This window comes from Oncorhynchus keta, chromosome 23 (assembly GCF_023373465.1).
Source record: "Oncorhynchus keta strain PuntledgeMale-10-30-2019 chromosome 23, Oket_V2, whole genome shotgun sequence".
Taxonomy (NCBI): Eukaryota; Metazoa; Chordata; class Actinopteri; order Salmoniformes; family Salmonidae; genus Oncorhynchus; species Oncorhynchus keta.
In genome coordinates this window covers 46,198,204-46,221,467 of record NC_068443.1, presented here as the reverse complement: position 1 = coordinate 46,221,467, position 23,264 = coordinate 46,198,204, and the positions used below count along the sequence as shown (strand labels likewise).

Sequence of the window (23,264 nt, the reverse complement as noted above, 5' to 3'; positions counted from 1 at the left end):
AGTATTCAAAATTATTCACAGCTGTAATGACTGCCAAATGTGCTTCCACCAATTATTAATTCAGGGGTGTCAAGACATTTTGTTTTTTGAAATTATTGTTACTAATTCAGAAAATGTTCTATACATTTTCTTTCACTTTGAAAATGTGGACTAGGTTGTGTAGATCTGTGGGGGGAAAATCAAATTCAATCCCTTTTTAGATTTCATTTTAAGGCATCAAAATGTGAAGACTATGGGGGGAGGGACTTGCACTAGGCACCGTATAACGGTGGGAACCACACATGTAGAGATCATCCGTTGACCTACTCTGCGTCTCAAAGACACGGCGGTTGGAACCAAAAATCTCAAATTTGTCTCATCAGACCAAAGGACAGATTTCCACCAGTCTAATGTCCATTGCTTGTGTTTCTTGGCCCAAGCTTGTCTCTTCTTCTTAATGTTGTCCTTTAGTAGTGGTTTCTTTGCAGCAATTCGACAATGAAGGCCTGATTCACGCAGTCTCCTCTGAACAGTTGATATTGAGATGTGTCTGTTACTTGAACTCTGTGAAGCATTTATTTGGGCTGCAATCTGAGGTGCAGTTAACTCTTAATGAACTTATTCTTCAGCAAAGGTAACTCTGGGCCTTTCTTTCCAGTGGTGGTCCTCATGATAGCCAGTTTCATCATTGATGGTTTTTGCGACTGCACTTGAAAAAACTTGCAAAGTTCTTAACATTTTCCAGATTGACTGACCTTCATGTCTTAAAGTAATAATGGACTGTCATTTATCTTTGCTTATTTGAGCTGTTCTTGCCATAATATGGACTTGGTCTTTTACCAAATAAGGCTATATTCTGTATACTACCCCTACCTTGTCACAACAGAACTGATTAGCTCAAACACATTAAGAAGGAAAGAAATTCCACAAATTAACAAGGCACACCTGTTAATTGAAATACTACATTCCAGGTGACTACCTCATGAAGTTAGTTGAGAGAATGCCAAGAATGTGCAAAGCTGTCATCAAGGCAAAGGGTGGCTACTTTGAAGAACCTAAAAAAATATATATTTTAATTTGTTTAACACCGTTTTGGTTACTACATGATTCCATATGTGTTATTTCATAGTTTTGACATCTTCACTATTATTCTACAATGTTGAACATAGTACAAATAAAGAAACCCTGGAATGAGTAGGTGTGTCCAAACTTTTGACTGGTACTGTATATATATATTTATTTATTATTATTATTTTTTTGTTAGTATTTTGATATTGACTACTGCATTGTTGTGAATGGCTTGCAAGCTAAGCATTTTAGTGTACTTGACAAAAAACACAAATACAAGTTTATAGAAATGTGTGGCTTGTTCTGAGGAGAATTCACACACACAAGAGAAATCACAAGGTGTTACATTTTCACACTTTATTAATAATATTCTTGATCATTTACATACAACTACATTTTGATTATGCTTCACTTCAGACAAATAACTAACAACTCACAAGTGTGTAAGATGATCTTTCTAATGTGAGGAAACTATTGAGCAGTTTAAAGACACAGTTCAGTGGATTTGTCACTGTAAGGCAATCACATACTGCCATGATTTGACATGATAGCGAACAGAATGCATAATAACTCATGGCTATTGTTAATCAATAAATGGCTTGTTTAAACTCCCGATTATATGCTATATGTTCATTATCCGTGGTGTAAAATGCATATATTTGTCTTGACAGTCATAGCATATATTTAGAAAAAGGCAGGCTATAATGATGGAGAATCAAGAATTAATGGTTATTACATGTTGTCAATCTTGTTTTTAGCACAGGGGTTTATTATTGGCATATTCAATAATCAATTAAGTGTTGCGCAATATGAAATATATTTTCCCCCAGGATGTACCTCCTACCCTTGTCAATCATCGGAAACACAAGCCTGGTCTGATAACTTTTATTATTTTGTTTGGATAGTCCCAGTCGGTATTAGATAGAACTGCAGCAGGCCCAGCCTGCCTGTTGGCAACAAAAAAAAATGGTGGTTACCTAGGTTACCCCATTGGCTCACAGCAACAACTTGACCTTTCTCTTGTTGTCTGCTTGTCTTAAGTCAATTACAAAACTACATTTCAGAAAAGTACGTCTAAAGATTCATTTTTAACATTGCCTGCTCCCGAGCATTCTCACTACTTAGAAGGTCATATTATAGGAATTCCTTCATGCCCCTTTTCATTATGGTGCTAGCAGCCACGTGAGAGTGAGTGCTAGCTAGCTACGACCGAAACATTAAGCTAGCCAATACCAAAAACGCAAGCAAATGGACTATACAGCTACAAGTAGCTACAAACAGACTATACTAATCAAGTTAAATAATGTCTTTATCTGTCATTAAATGTTTTCCACACACATAGGTACGTGTAGCCTACTTTGACACCGGGTCCCCACAATTTCCCACTCTCTGATGCCGAATAGCCTGAAGCCAAAGGGCTCTTCTCCCAGGCTCTATTTTCCTACATGGGAGCATTGCGAACCGTAGGTCGGGATTTTTGACCTGGTTACAGCTTTTCGGCACAACAAAAAAATCTATGACGAAGTTGGCTCTTTTACAATGGGGGTCAATAGGAAACAATGTTTGTTTTCCCCAATTTGTGGGCCTGGTCAATTCCTTATGACATATTGAGCTCAGTTAGCCCTTCAACTTTACTCAAGAAGGCGAACATTAACTTAAAACAAATTACACAGTAACAATGGCAACTTGCAGGTGCATATCCCCACCTAAACATTTTGGGGTGAATTTTCTAAATGACCTCTTTGCGATCGACAGACAACCTCAATCATGTACCGTGCAAGTTGTTATGGTGAATCTTTCATGTCCAACGAAAGAGATCTTACATTCTGTTTGCATGAAGTTTAAAACGGTCACTACTAAGTGATTATGTCCAAAGTGCCTAGTTGCATTGTCAAATAATAAGGTACAAGTACAAATAAAATGTGGAGCAACACTTTGCTTGAAGTATAGAGAGCTATAACAGCTTTATAATACTGCTACCTGACTGACATGGATTCTGTCATAACACTGACATAACACTAGTTTGTGACTGATGAACCATTCACAAGCAGAATGAATCAAGTGCTATTTCAGTTCAATTACTTTGTCCTGACAAAGTCACCAGACAAGGAAACATTGACAGGAAAAAAAAGTCAGTGCCCAATGAACTTATAAATGGTTTGTCACAAAATTTTCAAAGAGAAATTACAACATTCTTGTGTCAGTCATATGTCAGCCACTATCACGACTTCCACCAAAGTTGGTTCCTCTCCCTGTTCGGCGTTTGGCGTCGCCGGGCTTCTAGCCATCATCAATCCACTTTTCGTTTTCCATTTGTTTTGTCTTGTCTTCCCACACACCTGTTTTCAATTCCATCATTACATGTTGTGTATTTAACCCTCTGTTCCCCCCATGTCCTTTTCCGGAATAGTTTATTGTAAGTGCTTGTGCATGTTATTTCTGGTGTGCGACAGACAATGAACTTTAAAAGGATGTTCCACTCAAAATATAAGGTTTTATGTTAGATTTGAGAGGAATATCTCTTTTTTAGAAAAGTGTTACTGAACATCCGTTAAAGGTCAAAAGATTAGCATAATAATTAGCATAATAATTAGCATAATATCGTGAGACCTACTGCATGTCGAAAATGTGAAGTCCCTCACCTATATTATGACTCCGTGAACAATATACAAAATTTAAAAAAAAAACGAAAAGAAAAAAAAAATATACAAAATATAATTTTACTATTATCTGTCATCCCATCGTTGCATGTTCCAGTTAACTACAGGATTTGTTACCTTACTTGTGCTTCAGTAAGAACCAATATGCACAAACAGTATGGGTTTGTACAATTGGTTCCATTGTTAGCACAGATGATTGTCAGCGTTGTCGTAGGTCTGGTCGAATTAAGCTGTACTGTAGATTAATGGGTGATGGAGTTGAATGGGCCCAATCGGCCAGTGTATGAATCTTGAAACTAAAGAAGGTTAAACCAAGGCCTCATACCTTTTATAGGGTTTCATTAAATTATGTTATGATAAATTGTAAGGTCTCCTCAGGAGACCTGTGTGTGTGTGTGTGTGTGTTAACATCTGTTTTGAGTGTTGTGCCCTTCAGACACTATCAGAAGTGTCAGACTCCAGACTCTTCCTGTCTGGATCCCACCGTGGTTATCTGGTTCTCTGAGAACACAAGGCTGCCACAGACCTATGTTATCTGGTTCTCTGAGAACACAAGGCTGCCACAGACCTGTGTTATCTGGTTCTCTGAGAACACAAGGCTGCCACAGACCTGTGTTATCTGGTTCTCTGAGAACACAAGGCTGCCACAGACCTGTGTTATCTGGTTCTCTGAGAACACAAGGCTGCCACAGACCTGTGTTATCTGGTTCTCTGAGAACACAAGGCTGCCACAGACCTGTGTTATCTGGTTCTCTGAGAACACAAGGCTGCCACAGACCTGATGAAACCAGTCCCTTCTCAGAAGATGCTTAGACTCGTTCACCTTGTTATGACTCTATACTTGTGATTTTGGTCAAATCCACATCTGAGATTTTACTTGCTGATAAGATGGTTCCTGCTGTCAGAGGGGAGGTTAGATTTATTAAAATGTTGTTGCTAGGGAAAGTTATGTAAGGGGGATTGGGGAGGCGATGAGTTACAGGATCTCTTAGACACTTTGCAGAACTTGGGGAGAACTATCATATACTGTACTCTGCATCAATTTCTGCCTACAATTGTATTACTGAAATTAGTATTTTAATACTTAAACAAAAAGTCTGTGTTTCCTTTCCATTACTAATGTATGTTTGATAATTATATAGACCTGATCATCTGTTGAAGAAATTAACCAACAAAACACAAATCTTGTCCTTTTGGCAGCAAATCAGAAACACCACCACATTCCATTCCTACCCATAACTTTACTACAGGTTGATGATGTGAAAATCGTTAAATAAAAGTTACAATCTCACCACACCAACACTGACACAGCCCCCTGACAACTCCACAGCTCCATATAGCATCATGCTTGCTGAACACTCCCTTCCTTTCGCTCTCGAACATATCGATCATGTAATGCCGGAATATTCATTATTAGTACAACTGGAAAAAGAATGCAACACCATATTGTTTCGCCAAACCCCCAGTCTCTGCACCCCTATCCTCCCCACCCCCCAAACAAGGCCTCTCTCTGTTTCCATGTGCCCTCTATCCTCTAACCCCATACTAGAACTGCACCACATCCTCCTGACACCCCTGCTCTAATCAATGGCGGCCCAGGAGTTTTGAAAAGAAGCCACTGGAAGAAGACAATGATTTTTTGGGCTCTTTGGCCGCCACTCCTGCGCTCGCCCCAAGGCCCAGCTCCCCTTCCAGCTGCTCCAGCTCGGACTGGTCCAGCAGCTCAAATTCCTCCACATCGCTGTCCGATGACGACTCCTCTGCCAGGTCCAGGGGCAGCAGTGTCGTGGGGTTGGGGAACAGCAGGGACCTGGGGTGGGGGTCTGTGGGTATGGTGCTACCGATGGCGGCCTCCAGCCTCTCCTGAATGACAGCGGTGGCAGCGGCTGCAATGACATTGCCCGCCATCTTGTGGACAAACTCCATGGCCTGGGTGGAAGGGTCCCCCTGGAGCGGGGGCACGGACCCCCCCTTGGCTCTGCTGTGCTGGGGTTGGGGAGGGGGTGTGGGTAGGCCGATGCTCAGGTCGTCATCGTCCTCCCCATTGGTGCCGTTGTCCAAGGAGGGGAATTCCGGGAGGCCCCCTATGAATAGTTCTTCTCTGTCTAGGTCTACAGGAAAAATAAAAACAACCATGTTGTTAATGTGAATTACAGTTACTTTGTATTATAGGGTGACATTTTGAGTTGACAAAAGCGATCACACAATTGAAAATACTTGTCACGGCACTTGATCCTAAATGTTTGGAATATTGCATATGTACTCACAATGGAATACACACACACACACAGTAACACTCACCATCTGAGTTCTCAGTCTGGGGCGTATGTCCCTCAGACAGGTTAAACGTTCCGTTGTCTGTCCACGTTACATCAGAGGCCTCTGTATCCGATATCGACATCTCCTTACAAACTGTGGAGTCCAACTGTTGCAAGAAACAGTAACATTATTAGGACCCTACTTTTTTGTCTGGGTAATGTTCGTAGGACATTTGTTTTTGGAAACAGAAAGTTACTTCCTGAACAGTCAAATAAGATACATACAGTACAGTGGTTTGTCCTTTAAAAGTTGCAGCATACTGCAGCACAGCTTGCGTGGTTCCGTAGAATTCTATGGCATGTTATTTAAGTGCCAACCACTGGTACCATTAATGCTAGTTCGTGCTGGTTTGACCACCAGAGGGCATCTTTGAAAAGCATTTGGTAGCCTTCAATAGTGGCTGTACTAGAGAATTTAAAACCTTTTTTTGTAAGAACATAGTATATGGGACTGATTAAGACATTTTGCTTAATTCATTTTATTAATATTATGGTGTTTCTATTCCATTTAAAACGAAAAACCCTCTGGGTTTCCGTTAGGATGAAACAGAAAATATGGTGCTGTACAACGTGATGGTCGGGAGTACTTGGCTATTTAGCTAAAGAATCCCGTGTCATGCGGGCACGCGGGAGACCGGTTTTCAATTCCCCGATGGGGAGGAAGGAGTTGGCTGTCCTTGTAAATAAGAATTAGTCCTTAACTGACTTGCTTAGTTAAATAAAGGTTACACTAAGAGCATAACATTTCTACACCACAATTGTAGTCTAACCAATACCCAAAAGGAGATTCAGTCAAAATAAAAATCTCATTGATTTATCAAGACCAGTCCCAATGCTTGGCTCAGAGCAGAGTGAAACGGTGCTGAAATAGTTGTAGGCTATTGCTTCAAATTCTATTGTTTCTAACTTCAATATGCTCTTTAAATAAGCAAGACCTACACCACCTTTAACAGCATGTTACGCAACACTAGTGAGACTCATGTTGCCTACGGTAGGTCTACAGTATATAATATGACGTGACTCTCCCCCAATAATTACATATAGAGGATTGGAGGATTCTAATTTAAAACCAATCTGTAGAAACGCATTTTGCATTGCGATGCGGTGATTTAGACAGCTGCGCCACTGGGGAGGCCCCATGCACAAAGTATCAAAATACAGAGAGGTGTTGGTAAAGGTATATTGTCCTGCTAATAGCCCATAATGGCCTGTTATAATACTGTACATGGTGTCAAAGTAAGGATAAGCAAAACATTTCTTTATTAAAAACTATCAGAAAGAATGTTAGTACTTATTTATTTTGATCCAAAGCCATGAGATTGAGCCACTCAGCTTTATGTAGGTGCCGTTATATGACCGTGCCATCAACTTGATAATATATAACGATATTTGAGGTTATTTCATTTAAAAAAAATGAAATTGAGCAATTGTAATCTGAATAAAGATTGCAACCAATCACGGCCAGTTGAGACACAGCCAATGTAACTGAAGAAATATATTTGACGATAGAATTCTCCCCCTACCCTCCTTCTAGAAAAGTCTATTGTCCAGTTACCTGCTAATAGCCATAATGGCGCTGTACAACGTGACTGTGTGTATTTGAAAAAGTGTTTTCCAGTAAGAAACTATTTGCTTACCTTCATTATCCTACTTTGTTCCAATATTTCTGTAATTCCGTGACATTTATTCCCATAGTAATTTGTTATTGATCCATAACTAAATAAACATTGGCATTTTGAAAGAGTATTTTTATCATTATTTTATTAACGAAAGCATAAAGATGCCATTATTAGTTACATTGTTTTCGTTTGAACGTGCAAACTGGCACGAAGAACAGCGGGAACGTTTCCCTAGTCAGAGCCATTATTAGTGCAATGGCCCACCCCATGCCCCCTGCCCTTGTGCCTTGAACCTTGCGCTTTCAGTGTGCCACTCGGGAGCCATTACCAATATGACCAATATATATTGTCCTGCTAATAACAGGGTTAATAATATATCTGTGAGAATATCCAACGGGCTTTTATATTATTCTAAATTAATAATAATAATAGCTTTGTTTAAAAATATTTTGGAGATCATTCATTTTTAAATCATGTAAAATGAGCGAGAAAAAGGCCATTCTTGAACATGGGGTGAGACATTGTTACTAATTTGTAAGTAAAGCCAGTTTGTTATTTAGAATGATTTATTTATGTTTTTAGAGGGAGAGAAACCAAAAACCTAGTCATCTCATGGGTCTCCCAGTCAAGGTCAGCACGGGTATTGAACCAGCATCTGTAGAGTGTCTTAGACTGTTGCGCCACTTAGGTGCTGTACAACGTGACCGGTCGTGAGTGGACTACACTACTAGAGTAAGAACAAAATAGTCATAACAAAATAAAATAATAAAAACCTAGTGCAACAACAGTTTTTGAAAGTAATACTGAAGTTGTGAACAATTATCAGTTTCTATTTAGGTTTATGTGCCCATTCATTGTCAGTTAGAGACACAGTAGGACCCAAAAGCATAATCAGTGCTCTAACTCCCCCTTGTGCTGGTCTGGAGCATTGAAGTGGTGATGCAGGGTACCGTACTAAACCACAAATTACTTCTAAGTCCCGTGGTGTAAACAAATTACAATGTGCCGCAGCATAATCACAAAACTTTTGGTGGAGCAACCACTGTATGTACTTTTCCTTTGTACAACATTTGCTACGATGTGCCCTTCTGAACCTGGCCTGGTAAAATTGTAGTCCCTTTTCCTTGTCAGGTCACATGGTCATAATTAGGGCCCAGAGTCAGGTGACGAGGTCATAACTAGGGACCAGAGTTTTTTTGTGGCTAGATCATCTGGATCATGATCAGTAGGGCACCCCATAGCCAAATGTTTTGACATCTGTGTTCTTATTGGACATGATCTGGTAGAACCTTCCCAGTTCAAAAATGGTTCCTTCCTTCTTCCTCCCTTTTCAACTAACTAACCCCACTATTGCGAAACCCAGATATAGATCATGAGCATTGAATTTCAATGATTGTCAACAAATGTCTAATTAGATTACAGCAACGGATGAACCAACCTTGGGGAAAAGGGAGGACAGATCGGCTTCAATACTCTCCCGGTCAGCTTGTGCCAGAAGGAGTCTCTTTTCTGAAACAGAAAACACAGAATAAACCATCTGTGGACCTGTTATTATTGTGTGTGCATGGGTGTGTGGGTGTGAGCGATCTTGGAGTGGTTAGTCACCATGATTCTCTCTGATTTTCTGAAGGAATCTTTCCAGTCCGAAGTCCAGCTTCTGCAGAACTGGCTTCATCCACAACCCAAAGTCATGCGCTGTCATCAGTGGCCACAGGAAGACTCCCAGCACTAATAATAGAGGGAGACCGGGGGGTGGGGGGGGATATGGGGGCGACATAGTTAACAGATGGAGGAGCTTGGGCTGTTATGGAGATCGGATTACAGCCACAACGGCAGTCACGAGTCATGGTGGCAATCAAATTCCACATGACCGCTTTATCACTGTTATTAGGCTTCTACCAGCTCTGATGCTGCTGATGGTCATTAGTAGCCTACAAAACTTCCTAACTGCCTGGTACTCAGCACTCTATTGTCCCTCTAATCATTCTGACATCAATGCAAATGTATCAAAAATCTAAACAAACACTTCATAAGAGCCCATGAGCTCATGCTGCGCAACATTCCTGTAGGCTATGCAATTGCGTGAGAAAACAGAGTGATGGCCTCTATTAAAAAGGAGAGTATCCCATCAGCTATCTATAGGCTAGGCCTACTTTATTTATTTCTCAACTTTCCTAATATTAAGCACATTGCTTGTCTTTATAACAGGAGTACAATATTAGCCTACCTGGCTGGCATGAAAATGAACCATGGAAAAGTGTCTTCCATTCGCTATTTAAGTGCATGATAATCGTCCATTCTAAATCAAAACTAATTTCACACATATTTTATTTAGTATATGTAAAGGCAAGATTAAATCAAGGATAGTCTGATGGGTGACAATATTAGCCTTTCACTTGTGAATGATATATTATCACTTGTGAATGATGCCCAGCTGGTGTGCAGTAAGGCAAAAAAAAACATATGCCTTTTTTAAAACAATTTTCTAAATTATAGTCGCACATCTCATGTAGCCTAGTCCACAGGCCGATATGTTTTTATAAGGTTTGTTTCACAACTAGAGTGGCCAAATAACGTCTTAGAATTATGCACATTAAATCAGCTTTACAACAGGTTTAGAGCCTAACTGGCATATATGTATTACATGGATTTATTAGACTTTTTAAAATGTAGGTGTTCCAAAGGTCTGCATCAGTGGCTTGTAGGCTATGCGTGGAAGACAGGAGATGGTAAATGCATTTATGTTAATTAACGATCAATTACCATGAGGCCGGCAGTTATTTGCTTGACAATCACCGGCTGATGAAATTTCATGACCGCCACAGCCCTAGTAGGAGCCATTTACATGCATATATGTCGCACGTAGCAAGTGTGTGGAACTACTGACGGCGGGGAATTAAACTGGCGCAATTGGAGGCGGCGTGAGACTGACGGAAGGACAGCATTTCCAGGGATCCACAATACCATGTCAATCCTGGAAAATTCTGAAACTGTAGGGGAAACTAGGATAGGAACCTCCTTACACAACCTCTGGGCGAGGCCATTTGGAATTACCATTAAATTCTTTGAAAGAGGCTAATGTGAAAGACATATTACAAGATTATGTTTTACTGTTTATGCATTGAATAGCTTTGATGAGTACTTTCTCGTCAAATGTCTTTGTGAACTGAGAGGATCCTAAAAACCTACAGCTGGCATTCCGTAGATAAGATGTGGTGGGTGTAACCGAGACACGGATAGCCTGGGGGAGTAGAACATAATTGATAGTGTCTAATCATTCTTGCATCTGGGAAACGGCACCGGGTGCAGATGATAAATCCAAAGTGGTTTATGGTGCCCCCCAATCTGCATGGGAGAGTTGGAACCAGCCATGACTAAGCATTCTTAGTGTATATAAGAAACAGCATTGTCTGTAAAGGTTAGACTCTAGGTCCAATACTCAAAGGTGTTGGGTCGACCAGCCTCATTATTGCAATAATTAATTAATATTGAAAAAAATACGATTGTTTGAAGAAATTACAAAGTCTCTCTTACCTGATTAGAATATTCCACCACACTAGCGTGTATCCTCCGAGGTATTTAGAGAGCTGAATATTTTGTTTTTGGAGTCATTAGTAAGCCATTGGACAAAGCACTTCACTTGCATACTTCAAGTGAATGATAAATCAGCAGTAATAAATTAATCCTTTAAAATAGTGAATCAATATCATAGGATGAAGCAAAGATACTGCATGTCAAATGTTAACCACCATAGTTCAGCAGAATTGGAGGAGGACAATTTATTGAATGTCAACTTCTTCCTAAAGCTGGGTTCACAAGTTGTAACATTCCACTATAAAGACATTTCATAATCTCAAACATCAGTTTGAATCAACACATTCTCCAGATTATTTTGTGCCTTACATATTGGCTAGTTGTCCAAAGATGGTGATCCCAACAACTTACCTAAAACATATAAGATGAGAACACCTGGAATGTAGCGTCCTAAGACAGCCAAAAAGGTGCACAAACTGCAGACCAGCAAGCAAAACTAAGATGGGGAAGAAGGAAAGAGAGCAACATTTATTAGGTTGCAACCAGGGCCGGCTTCAGCTTTTTGGGGGCCCTAAGCAAGATTTGGTAAGAGCTGAGTAAGAAGGACTAACAAAATCAATGTGGGTCCCCTGGAGGTTGGGGCCCTTGGGCACGTGCCCTGAGTGCCAGGTCAGTATTTGGCCATGATTACTACAAGTTTAGCTAGCTCGCTAAAAATTGTTAGCTGACATGGCTAATTGAGTGACTGTCGGTGACTGATATAACAAGATAAAAACATTGCTGCAAGGATGAGGAGAGAAGGGACTCAAGTTTTATAATTGATTTAGAACGAGACATACAATGCAGGAGTCGGGGCTGCATCGAAAATAATCGAGGTAAATTGAGTTTATCAAATCATACTTTTCAATTTGGATTAGAGGCTAATACTGAATATCCAGTCATATAAAAATAATGCATCAGGCATTACAAACCACATTTGCCTCACCTTGCCTGGATTCTGCTGCTTGAAGGAGGAGGTCTCCTGCAGAAAGAGCTTGAAGCTCGTCCAGGAGTCTGTGACCTGTAGCCCAGCTCCAGATCTGCTGTCCTGGCCCGCATCAATGATCTCCCAGCTAGAGTCAGAGAGAATTAGAATGATCAAGCACAGCCTCTTTTCTCCTGCTAGCAATGTGGTAAAACCATCCTGCGACTTCCCTGGTTAAATAAAGGATGAGTAAAATAACATTAAAAAAAGACAAATCTGGTATCAGGAGTTTTGTAGCATGTCAGTACCATATATTATATTAGTTGTTGGCACAGTCATAGAAATGTATCAAACCAACATCACAGAGTTGAATCAGTAGCATGTGGGTCATATGAGCACCCCTTCTAGAAACAGTTGTAAACGGGAAGGTTAGCACCCCAACATGAGAACTGTATCATACTCCATTTGGGCTATCATTAGATCGTCACATGCTCTAGTATATACTATAAGGTATGGGCGGCAAGTAACTTAGTGGTTAAGAGCATTGGGCCAGTAACAAAAAGGTCACTGGTTCGAATCTCCCCGAGCTGACGACGTGGGGGACAAAACAGTTGATGTGCCCCTGAGCAAGGCACTTAACCCTAATTGCTACTGTAAGTCACTTTGGATAAGAGCGTCTGCTAAATGACTAAAATGTACATGTCATCAAAGGTGACTTTATAGGCCCTACAGTCACATGCTTTCCTGCTACGACATGCTAGGATATGGAGCTGGGGGCCTTGGTATCTGTCAGAATGTAAATGGTGGACAGCGCGGACTCGCAGAAACAGACAGAAACTAGGGTAACCCCCATTGGTTCCAGCTCAACATAAATAGCAGGCCAATTTGTAATATGTTTCAGGGTATTTTACAAAGCAGCTAGCATGCTAATGGATCACTTCAGGTAACAACACTGGTAACAAATGACCCTCGAAGTCTGACAGAGACATTGTCATGGTGCATAAGAGCAAAGATTGAGTTTGGTCTTTGCTCTTTTGCACCATGAAAATGTCAACCTTACACTTCAAGGGTCATTTGCAGGGTCAGTTGTTACCGTGATTTGAAAACCAGCATTGTTATTGGAAATTAGCTGTTAGCGTGCTAGCTGCTTTGTAATTCACCATGAGATGTAGTCCAAATCGGCCTTTGCTGCTATTTATGTTGAAACAGTTGAAACAATAACAGTGTTTTCCCCGCTCCTGTTCCAGTAAAAAAGCTGAGGGATGGAGCTTGAGAAATGTAACCACTCTCAAATTCATAGACGGAGCTATGGATGCAAGGACTGACCATCCATATAAAATGTATAGTTTTAATCATATTTTGATGCTATATAGTGTTTGTTTACATTTATTTAGTTAACAGAAACAGAGTAAAACAAGCTAAAACAATGTTCTGACGGGGTACGACAGTTGAACTAACGCTCATGAGCTTAAAGAATCAATGTGTACATATCATACATTGGGCTGATTACCCCTTTAAACTTCAGTCAAATAATCACCACCTTATAACACACATTGCTGAAGAATATACACAAATTGCTGTAGTTGTTACAGGAAATGAGCCATTAACATTCTCGCTGCTCTGTAAATTAGTTTGGTTCAGTGCCTAGAGGGTTGAATACACCAGTGAAGGTAAAGGTGAGTACTTCTTTGGTGTGTAACAAAATGAATAATGCTTGAGTAGAGAGAGTTGGGGAAGGGGATGAGCAGGAGAGCAAACTTATCTGTTTGTTTTTGTCGCATAAAAACATCGGGGAAGTAAGTAGGGCTGTTGTGGTGACCGTATTACCGGCCACACCGGAATGAAGGCAGTCAATGAAGGCAATCAAATTCCACGGTAATTAGGCTTCTCCAAGCTCTGATGATGCTGATGGTCATTAGTAACCTACAAAACTTGCTACCTGCCTGGTACTCATCAATGCAAATGGAATCAAAAATCTAAATCAAACACTTCATGAGAGCCGGTGAATTCATGTTGCGAAACATTTCTACAGGCGTTGTAATTGCGGGAGAAAACGAGGATCCCATCATCTTTCTATAGGCTTGGTCTGCTATATTTATTTCTCAACTTTCCTCATATTAAACAAATTGCTTCTCTTTACAACAGGAGTATAGCCTGCCTGACTAGCATGAAAATGAGCCACGCGGAAAAGCATCCTCCATTCGCTATTTAAGTGCATAGATGACATGTATTTTCCCCCTGGCCCCGTTTCAAGACAGGTGCATGATAATGGTCCATTCTAAATCAAAACAAATTTCATACATTTATTATTTAGTACATGTAAAGACAAGACAAATAAATAATAGTCTAATGGGTGACAATATTAGCTTATCACTTGTGAATGATATATTATCACTTGTGAATGATGCCTAAGCATAAGAAACAATGCCTTTTTAATATAATAATAATAATATATGCCATTTAGCAGACACTTTTATCCAAAGCGACTTACAGTCATGTGTGCATACATTCTACGTATGGGTGGTCCCGGGAATCGAACACACTACCCTGGCGTTACAAGCGCCATGCTCTACCAACTGAGCTACAGTTTTGCGACTTTTTCAAATCATAGCACACCTCATGTAGCCTCGCCCATAGGCCTATATGTTTTAATAAAGTGGCCAAATAACTTCTTAAAATTAAGCACATTCATCCACTTTGCAAGGGGTATAGAGCCTGGCAGTGTGTGAGTTTCAAGTTTTCAGCATAAAAATGCACCTTCATAATAAAAGCACGTGTGATGCCGGTGGTAAAGCTAATATTGTCACCCATGAGACTATTCTTTATTTATCTTGTCTTTACATATACTAAATAATAAAGGATTGCATTTGCGGTCACTTTTGATAATGGTGTTTTCTGCTAATGGAACATTCGCGTTTATAGCATTTTACCATGTGTGCATCGCTGCGCTTATAATGTGAAGAAATAACCTAATAGTTTATCAACATTTTAAGATAAACGTTCTGATGCATCAGCCACATTGCTTAAAAACGTTTTGATGCTAGTGGTTGTATTAATTTGGGATCTATCGCATCCCACAACTGTCCCAGACTATGTTTGGAATATTTATTTCTCGCACAGAATAGAATGAGTCGAATTATGTACTATGGGGGATAGTAGATTGACATAGGCTAGTGGTTTCGTTGTTCGTTAGGTCTACTCGTCTTGTTGGTTGACGATGTGGAATGTGGAACGTTCTTCCAGTATCTTCAATATGCACCTCAGAATGGGATAAGGATGCGCGCAAATTGCGTCCCGTATGTGTGTCTTCACTTGTAGCCTGTGAGAAAGACCCGATCACATGATAGAGAGCCATGTGAGTGCGAAATGCTTCGGATTGCGGAGCACACTCAGGGAGAAGGGCACAAAGCAGCACTCCGGGCATCAAAAGGCATGGGATTTTTTTAGGGCGCATTACGGCCACAAAGGGGATGCCGACGTGAAATTCGAGGCATTGTTAAGTGCTTGTCAAATTGTGAATGAGAGACGATTAGAGTGTGTACAGCTTATGCAAAAAAATAAGCAGGGCTCATGTATTTCAAGTGACTTTTTTCAAATCATCATTAGAGTCTCATCATGCAGCCTTACAATGTATTACAAATCAAAACATATAGCCCAACGTTTGTAGAACTACTAAAGTTGCATAAATAACTAAATTCAGCATATAGGAGGACCTATATCTTTGTTAACCGCTCAACACATAATAGCAGCACGTGCACACTCCCTCAAATTGTGGAGAACATATTTATATTTTATTCAGCTTTGTTCAATTGTATTTTTTCATACTATAAAATAATGCCACGGAATTATAAGCAAATCTTGTCTGCTAAATGAATTAGTGTAGCCCACAGCCATATGGCATAGCCACACCAGGACCTAACATAAGGATGACTCTTTTTACCCCCTTTTTCTCATCAGGACCTAACATCAGGACAACTCAGAGTATGCTATTTTAGTATTACATTTACATTTAAGTCATTTAGCAGACGCTCTTATCCAGAGCGACTTACAAATTGGTGCATTCACCTTATGACATCCAGTGGAACAGCCACTTTACAATTGTGCATCTAAATCTTTTAGGGGGGTGAGAAGGATTACTTATCCTATCCTAGGTATTCCTTAAAGAGGTGGGGTTTCAGGTGTCTCCGGAAGGTGGTGATTGACTCCGCTGTCCTGGCGTCGTGAGGGAGTTTGTTCCACCATTGGGGGCCAGAGCAGCGAACAGTTTTGACTGGGCTGAGCAGGAACTGTACTTCCTCAGTGGTAGGGAGGCGAGCAGGCCAGAGGTGGATGAACGCAGTGCCCTTGTTTGGGTGTAGGGCCTGATCAGAGCCTGGAGGTACTGAGGTGCCGTTCCCCTCACAGCTCCGTAGGCAAGCACCATGGTCACCATGGAGAGAGCTATCTAACTTGTGGGATACAGTCAATTTTGGCATGACACTGGTATTGGCATGCACCACTGACCCTGCACATAGTCAGCATACACACTGAAGGTACTCTCTGGTGATACCACCTGCTGGTGCATAAGGACAGTGACAAAGGGACTATATCTGTGGGTCAACTTTCAACGGGGTCAGTGTTGGACAGCTAGAATTGGGGGGTGTCAGACAGGGGCTTGTCAGATTAAATAACAATGGCAAAATGTTAGTTTAAAGTGTTTGGCGGAGGCCACATGTCTTGTGAAAGCAGCTGTCCTGGACACTGGCAGTGTGAAATTACTTACAGTCACCATCAAGATCTGGTTGCGCCCCAGGACAGGCAGATTCTCTTTTGACAGGTCGTCATTGTAAATAAGAATTTGTTCTTAATGCACTTAAGTGTATAAATAAAAGGTGATTTTTTAAAAATAAATCATCCTTGCCACTTAACACTGCTTTGAGGCTCCCGCCTTAATTTAAAAGTGGGTAGTCTTGAACCAGATAGGGCCATAAACATAGCAAAGAGGCAATCGTGGTGTAGAGCATCAAATGCAGATAACTTAAAGGGAAACTTTAATTAGACACATTTTATAAACTGTAAGTCACATGAATAAATGTGTTATGATCCGTATCAGAAAGTATTCACACCCCTTGACCTTTTGCACATTTTGTTGTGTTAGTCTGAATTTAAAAAGGATTTTGTTGTGTGACTTGCCTACACACAATGCCCAATGATGTCAAAGTGGAATTATGTTTTTTTTTAAATGTTTACAAATGTATTAAAAAAGAAAATCTGAAATGTCTTCTTACAATAAGTATTAAACCATGTGGAGACCTGCTCGTTGAACATCTCATTCCAAAATCATGGGCATTAATATAGAGTTGGTTTCCCCTTTGCTGCTTTAACAGACTCTACTATTCTGGGAAGACTTTCCACTAGATGTTGGAACATTGCTGCTGGGACATGCTTCCGTTCAGCCGCAAGAGCATTAGTATGGTCAGGCACTGATGTTGGGCGATTAGGCCTGGTTCGCAGTAGTCGTTCCAATTCATGCTGGGGTTGTGGTCAAGGCTCTGTGCAGGCTAGTCAAATTCTTCCACACCGATCTCGACAAACCATTTCTGTATGGACCTCACGTTGTACACGGGAGTCTTGTCATGCTGAAACAGGAAACAGCCTTCCCCAAACTGTTGCCACAAAGTTGGAAGCACAGAATCGTCTAGAACAGTTTGCAACCGGCGTGATTCCTAGATTTGCTGTAAATTTGATAAAAAGGTGGTTGACGCACACAGTCAAGTTTGGCAGACTTGGTTTCAATGTCAGGGAATTTGGAGTTGAACTCACTGTTGAGTTTAGGTAAATGGGAGCTTACTATTTGCACTATTGTCAACATCACCTGTTAAAAGAGGTGTAAAGCTTCTGAAAACAACTTACTTCCCCATCTTCACATTTCCTCTCCCAGAGTTTAAACTTCTTCATTGAATCAACACACTTTGTCAAACATTTTTAGGATTCGTGTGTCTACCTTGCAGAGTTCGCTTAACACATCAGCAAGATTGGCAAGGCAGGATCTCCAGTCTACGTCCTCAAACACAGACACAAGGGGGCGTGACTGCTCAGACGGAAAATCACTTACTTCCCCACGCAGCTCAAAAAGCCGCTAGCATTTCCCTCTGGATAGCCAACGGACATCGGTGTGAAGCCGTAGCTGCTTGTGCTCAGTCCCGCTGTCATCACAGAGCCTTTCAAACAATCGGTGATTCAGAAGCCTGGACTTGATAAAGTGAATCACTGTCGCTTTGTCCTTCAAAACATCATGTAACTCAGGACTCCTTCTCTTGCTAGCCAATGCCTCTCTGTGAATGATAGAGTGGGATTTACCTTCTTTAGGTGGGCATTTCATAATTTCACTCTCCCAGGCATTGATACAGCATGATCCGTGCACACAGGAAAACAGGATTTCCAATCCAGATAGTTCTCTGAGAAAAAGCTGTCAATAACGTGAAACACAACCTCACCTGTAGTTCTCCCCGTTAGCTTCTTGCAGAACAGAATGTGCTCATTCATTTCCGAAATGTCTTTGTATTGCACAAAAGCAATCAACTGGGCTTCCCCACTGACATCAGTCGATTCGTCAAACTGCAGAGAAAATGGGCCGGAATTATTATCGTTTTTTCACCAGTTGATAAATAATATCAGCGCCCATTGTCATCGTCCCTACGGCACAGTGTTATATGACAATGGTACAGACTTAAGTTCATCAGCATCATAGTTTCTGTGAGGATAACCGCAGCAGGCACACTAGTGCATGGAGCAAAGGATCACGTGCGCTTGGCATGAGCAGAGGATCAAACATTGAGCCAACGGGCAGGCGATCACCCAGAGGCCAGATAGACAGAGCATTGCTCACACCCCAAAAGTAAAGTAAAAAAACTAGGCCTATAAAATAACTAGAGATGTCACACTAGAGATTTCACACCAGTGACCTCAGTAAATGTTTTTCTGCCTATTCAAATTGAATTAAATTTAATATATTTTTTGTGGGGTAATATTTTTCCTTAAAATTTTTGAAAATCTTTCCACAAACCAACTGGGGACTGCCCACGTACCCCTAGGGGTACCCGTACCCCCGGTTGGGAAACACTGGTCTAGAATGTGATTGTATGCTGTAGCGTTACGATTTCCCTTCACTGGAACTAAGGGGCCTAACCCAAACCATGAAAAACAGTCCCAGACCAATATTCCTCCTCCACCAAACTTTACAGTTGGCACTATGCATTGGGGCAGGCAGTGTTCTCCTGGCATCCGCCAAACCAAGATTTGTCTGTCAGAATGCCAGATGGTGTCAATTAGATGGCGCCAACTGAGATGGCGCCAACAGAGATGGTCGGCTCGCTTCGAGTCCTTAGAGTCCTTAGGAAATCATGTATTTGATTGTTTTTATGTATTATTTCTTACATTGTTAGCCCAGAAAATCTTAAGTGTTATTACATACAGCCGGAAAGAACTATTGGATATAAGAGTGACATCAACTTACATTACGACCAGGAATACGACTTTCCCGAAACGGATCCTTTGTACCACCCAGGATATTAGATCTAACCCCAGAGGCCAACCCAAACAACGTCGCCGCAGAAGGGGTAGATGGAGTGGCCTCCTGGTCAGACTTCGGAGGCGTGCACACCACTCACCACTTCTAAGTATATTACTCGCTAATGTCCAGTCTCTAGACAACAAGATGGACGAAATTAGGGCAAGAGTAGCCTTCGAGAGACAGAGATTGTAATTCTGTTTCACGGAAACATGGCTCTCTCGGGATATGTTGTCAGAGTCGGTACAGCCACAGGGTTTCTTCATGCGTCGCACCGATAGAAATAAACATCCCTCTGGGAAGAAGAAGGGCGAGGGTGTATGCTTCACGATTAACCACTCATGGTGTAATCATAACAACATACAGGAACTCAAGTATTTTATTCACCTGACCTAGAATTCCTTACAATGAAATGCACATGATCTCCCAAGAGAATTCTCTTCGATCATCATCACAGTCGAGTATATCCCCCCAAGCAGATACCACGACGGCCCTCAAGGAACTTCACTCTATGTAAACTGGAAACCATATATCCTGGAGGCTGCATTTATTGTAGCTGGGGATTTTAACAAGGCTAATTTGAGAACAAGGCTACCTAAATTCATTCAGCACATTGACTGTAGCATGAGCGCAGGAAATACACTGCTACTCTAACTTCTGCAATGCATAAAAGGCCCTCCCCCACTCTCCCTTCAGCAAATCCGATTACGACTCCATTTTGCTCCTACAGGCAGAAGCTCAAACAGGATGTACTCGTGACTAGAACCATTCAACACTGGTCTGACCAATCGGAATCCACGCTTCAAGATTGTTTTGATCATGCCGACTGGGAAATGTTCCGGGAAGCCTCAGAGAATAACATTGAATTATATGCTGACTAGATGAGTGAGTTTAAAAGGAAGTGGATTGGAGAAGTTGTACCCACTGTGACCATTAAAACCTACCCTGACCAGAAACCACGGATATATGGCGGTATTCACACAACTGAAAACGCAAAGCACCGCATTCAACCATGGAAAGATGAATTGGAATATAAACAGTATAGTTATTCCCTCCCAAGTCAATCAAACAAGCGAAATGTTGGCATAGGGACAAAGTGGGGTCGCAATTCAATGGCTCAGACACGAGACGTATGTGGCAGGGTCTACAGACAATTACGGACTACAAAAGAAAACAGCCACGTCACGGACACCGACGTCTTGCTTCCAGACAAACTAAAACACATTCTTTGCCCACTTTGAGGATAATACATGGCCACCGACGCTACCAAGGACTGCCGGCCCACCCCTCCTTCTCCGTGGCCGACGTGAGTAAGACATTTAAATGTGTTAACCCTTGCAAGGCTGCTGGCCCAGACGGCATCCCTAGCCACGCCCTCAGAGCATGCGCATACCAGCTGGCTGGTGTGTTTACGGACCCACTTCAGTTTGCATACCACCCCAACAGGTCCACAGACGATGCAATCGCCACCACACTGCACAATCTCATCTGGACAAGAGGAATACCTATGTAAGAATGCTGTTCATTGACTACAGCTCAGCATTTAACACCATAGTAACCTCCAAACTCATCATTAAGCTTGAGGCCCTGGATCCCAACCCCGCCCTGTGCAATTGGGTCCTGGACTTTCTAACGGGCTGCCCCCAGGTGGTGAAGGTAGGAAACAAAATTTCCCCTTCGCTGATCCTCAACACTGGGGCCCCACAAGGGTGCATGCTCAGCCCCCTCCTGTACTCCCTGTTCACCCCTGACGGCGCGGCCATGCACGCCTCCAACTCAATCATCAAGTTTGCAGACGACACAACACTAGTGGGCTCGATTACCAATAACGACGAGACAGGGAGGAGTCGAGGGCACTCAGAGTAGGGTGTCAGGAAAACAACCTCGTACTCAACATCAACAAAGGAGATGATCGTGGACTTCAGAAAACAGCAGAGGGAGCACCCCCCAATCCACATCACGGGACAGTAGTGGAGAAGGTGGAAAATTTTAAGTTCCTCGGCGTACACATCACGGACAAACTGAAATGGTTCACCCACACAGGAGGTTAAATCAATTTGGCTTGTCACCTAAAACCCTCAAACTTTTACAGATGCACAATTGAGATCATCCTGTCGGCCTGTATCACTGCATGGTACGGCAACTGCACCGCCATCAACCGCAAGGCTCTCCAGGGGGTGGTGCGGTCTGCACAACACATCACCGGGGGCAAACTACCTACCCTCCAGGACATATTACTGCACTGTCGGAACTAGAAGCTGAAGAATTTCGCTACACTTGCATTAACATCTGCTAACCATGGGTATGTGACCAATAAAATTAGATTGCTGTAGTGTGATTCATCACTCCAGAGAATGCGTTTCGAATGGGGTCGAGCTCTACACCACTACAGCCAACGCTTGGCATTGCACCTGGTGATCTTAGGCTTTTGTGTGGCTACTTCACCATGGAAACCCATTTCATGAAGCTCTCGACGAACAGTTCTTGTGCTGACGTTGCTTCCAGAGGCAGTTTGGAACTTGGTAGTGAGTGTTGCAACTGAGGACAGAATTTGTACGCGTTGCGCGCTTTAGCACTCGGCGGTCCCGTTCTGTGAACTTGTGTGGCCTATTACTTCCCGGCTCAGCCGTTGTTGTTCCAGAAGAATACTCTGTCCTCGGTTCCAACACTCACTACCGAGTTCCAAACTGCCTCTGGAAGCAACGTCAGCACAATAACTGTCCGATGGAACCTTCATGAAATGGGTTTCTATGGCTGAGCAGTCGCACACAAGCCTAAGATCCCCATGAACAATGCCAAGAATCAGCTAGAGTGGTGTAAAGCTCGCCACCATTGGACTCTGGAGCAGTGGAAACGCATTCTCCTGAGTGATAAATCACGCTTCACTATCTGGAGGTCCGAAGGAAGAATCTGGGTTTGGTGGATGCCAGGAGAACGCTACCTGCCCCAATGCATAGTGTCAACTGTAAAGTTTGGTGGAGGAGGAATAATGGTCTGGGGCTGTTTTCCATAGTTCGGGCTAGGCCCCTTAGTTCCAGTGAAGGGAAATCTTAACATGACAGCATACAACGCTCACCCAGAGGCGGCGCTCCTAGTAGGCGGGGACCTTGATGCAGCGAAACTTAAATTTGTTTTACCAAATTTCTATCAGCATGTTAAATGTGCAACCAGAGGAAAAAGAACTCTGGACCACCTATACTCCACACACAGAGACACATACAAATCTCTCCCTCACCCTCCATTTGGCAAATCTGACCATAATTATATCCTCCTGATTCCTGCTTACAAGCAAAAATTAAAGCAGGAAGCACCAGTGACTTGATCAATAAAAAGGTGGTCAGATGAAGCAGATGCTAAGCTACGGGACTGCTTTGCTAGCACAGACTGGAATATGTTCCGGGATTCCTCCGATGGCATTGAGGAGTAAACCACATTAGTCATTGGCTTCATCAATAAGCGCATTGATGATGTCGTCCCCACAGTGACTGTACGTACATACCCCAATCAGAAGCCATGGATTACAGGCAGCATCCGCACTGAGCTAAAGGCTAGAGAGGGACCCTAACCTGAAAG

General features: G+C 42.0%; 1 protein-coding gene across 7 annotated transcripts in view; it reads right to left on the bottom strand.

Annotated features, from left to right (window-relative positions):
* Positions 1 to 1,382: 1,382 nt before the first annotated feature.
* retreg1 (reticulophagy regulator 1) overlaps positions 1,383 to 23,264 on the bottom strand; it is a 66,509-nt gene continuing 44,627 nt past the window's right edge. For 2 of the 7 annotated variants that reach the window (XM_052477328.1, XM_052477334.1), the window contains 7 exons: positions 12,164 to 12,290; positions 11,590 to 11,674; positions 9,250 to 9,372; positions 9,083 to 9,153; positions 6,009 to 6,132; positions 4,276 to 5,818; positions 1,383 to 4,233 (listed from right to left, as the gene is read on the bottom strand). In XM_052477328.1, the coding sequence (XP_052333288.1) occupies positions 5,292 to 5,818; positions 6,009 to 6,132; positions 9,083 to 9,153; positions 9,250 to 9,372; positions 11,590 to 11,674; positions 12,164 to 12,290 (1,057 nt within the window). In that variant the 3' untranslated portion in view covers positions 1,383 to 4,233; positions 4,276 to 5,291. Of the gene's footprint in view, positions 4,234 to 4,275; positions 5,819 to 6,008; positions 6,133 to 9,082; positions 9,154 to 9,249; positions 9,373 to 11,589; positions 11,675 to 12,163; positions 12,291 to 18,236; positions 18,457 to 18,618; positions 18,740 to 23,264 lie in introns of all 7 variants that reach the window. The other 5 variants (XM_052477333.1, XM_052477329.1, XM_052477330.1 and 2 more) reach the window with 5 other exon arrangements.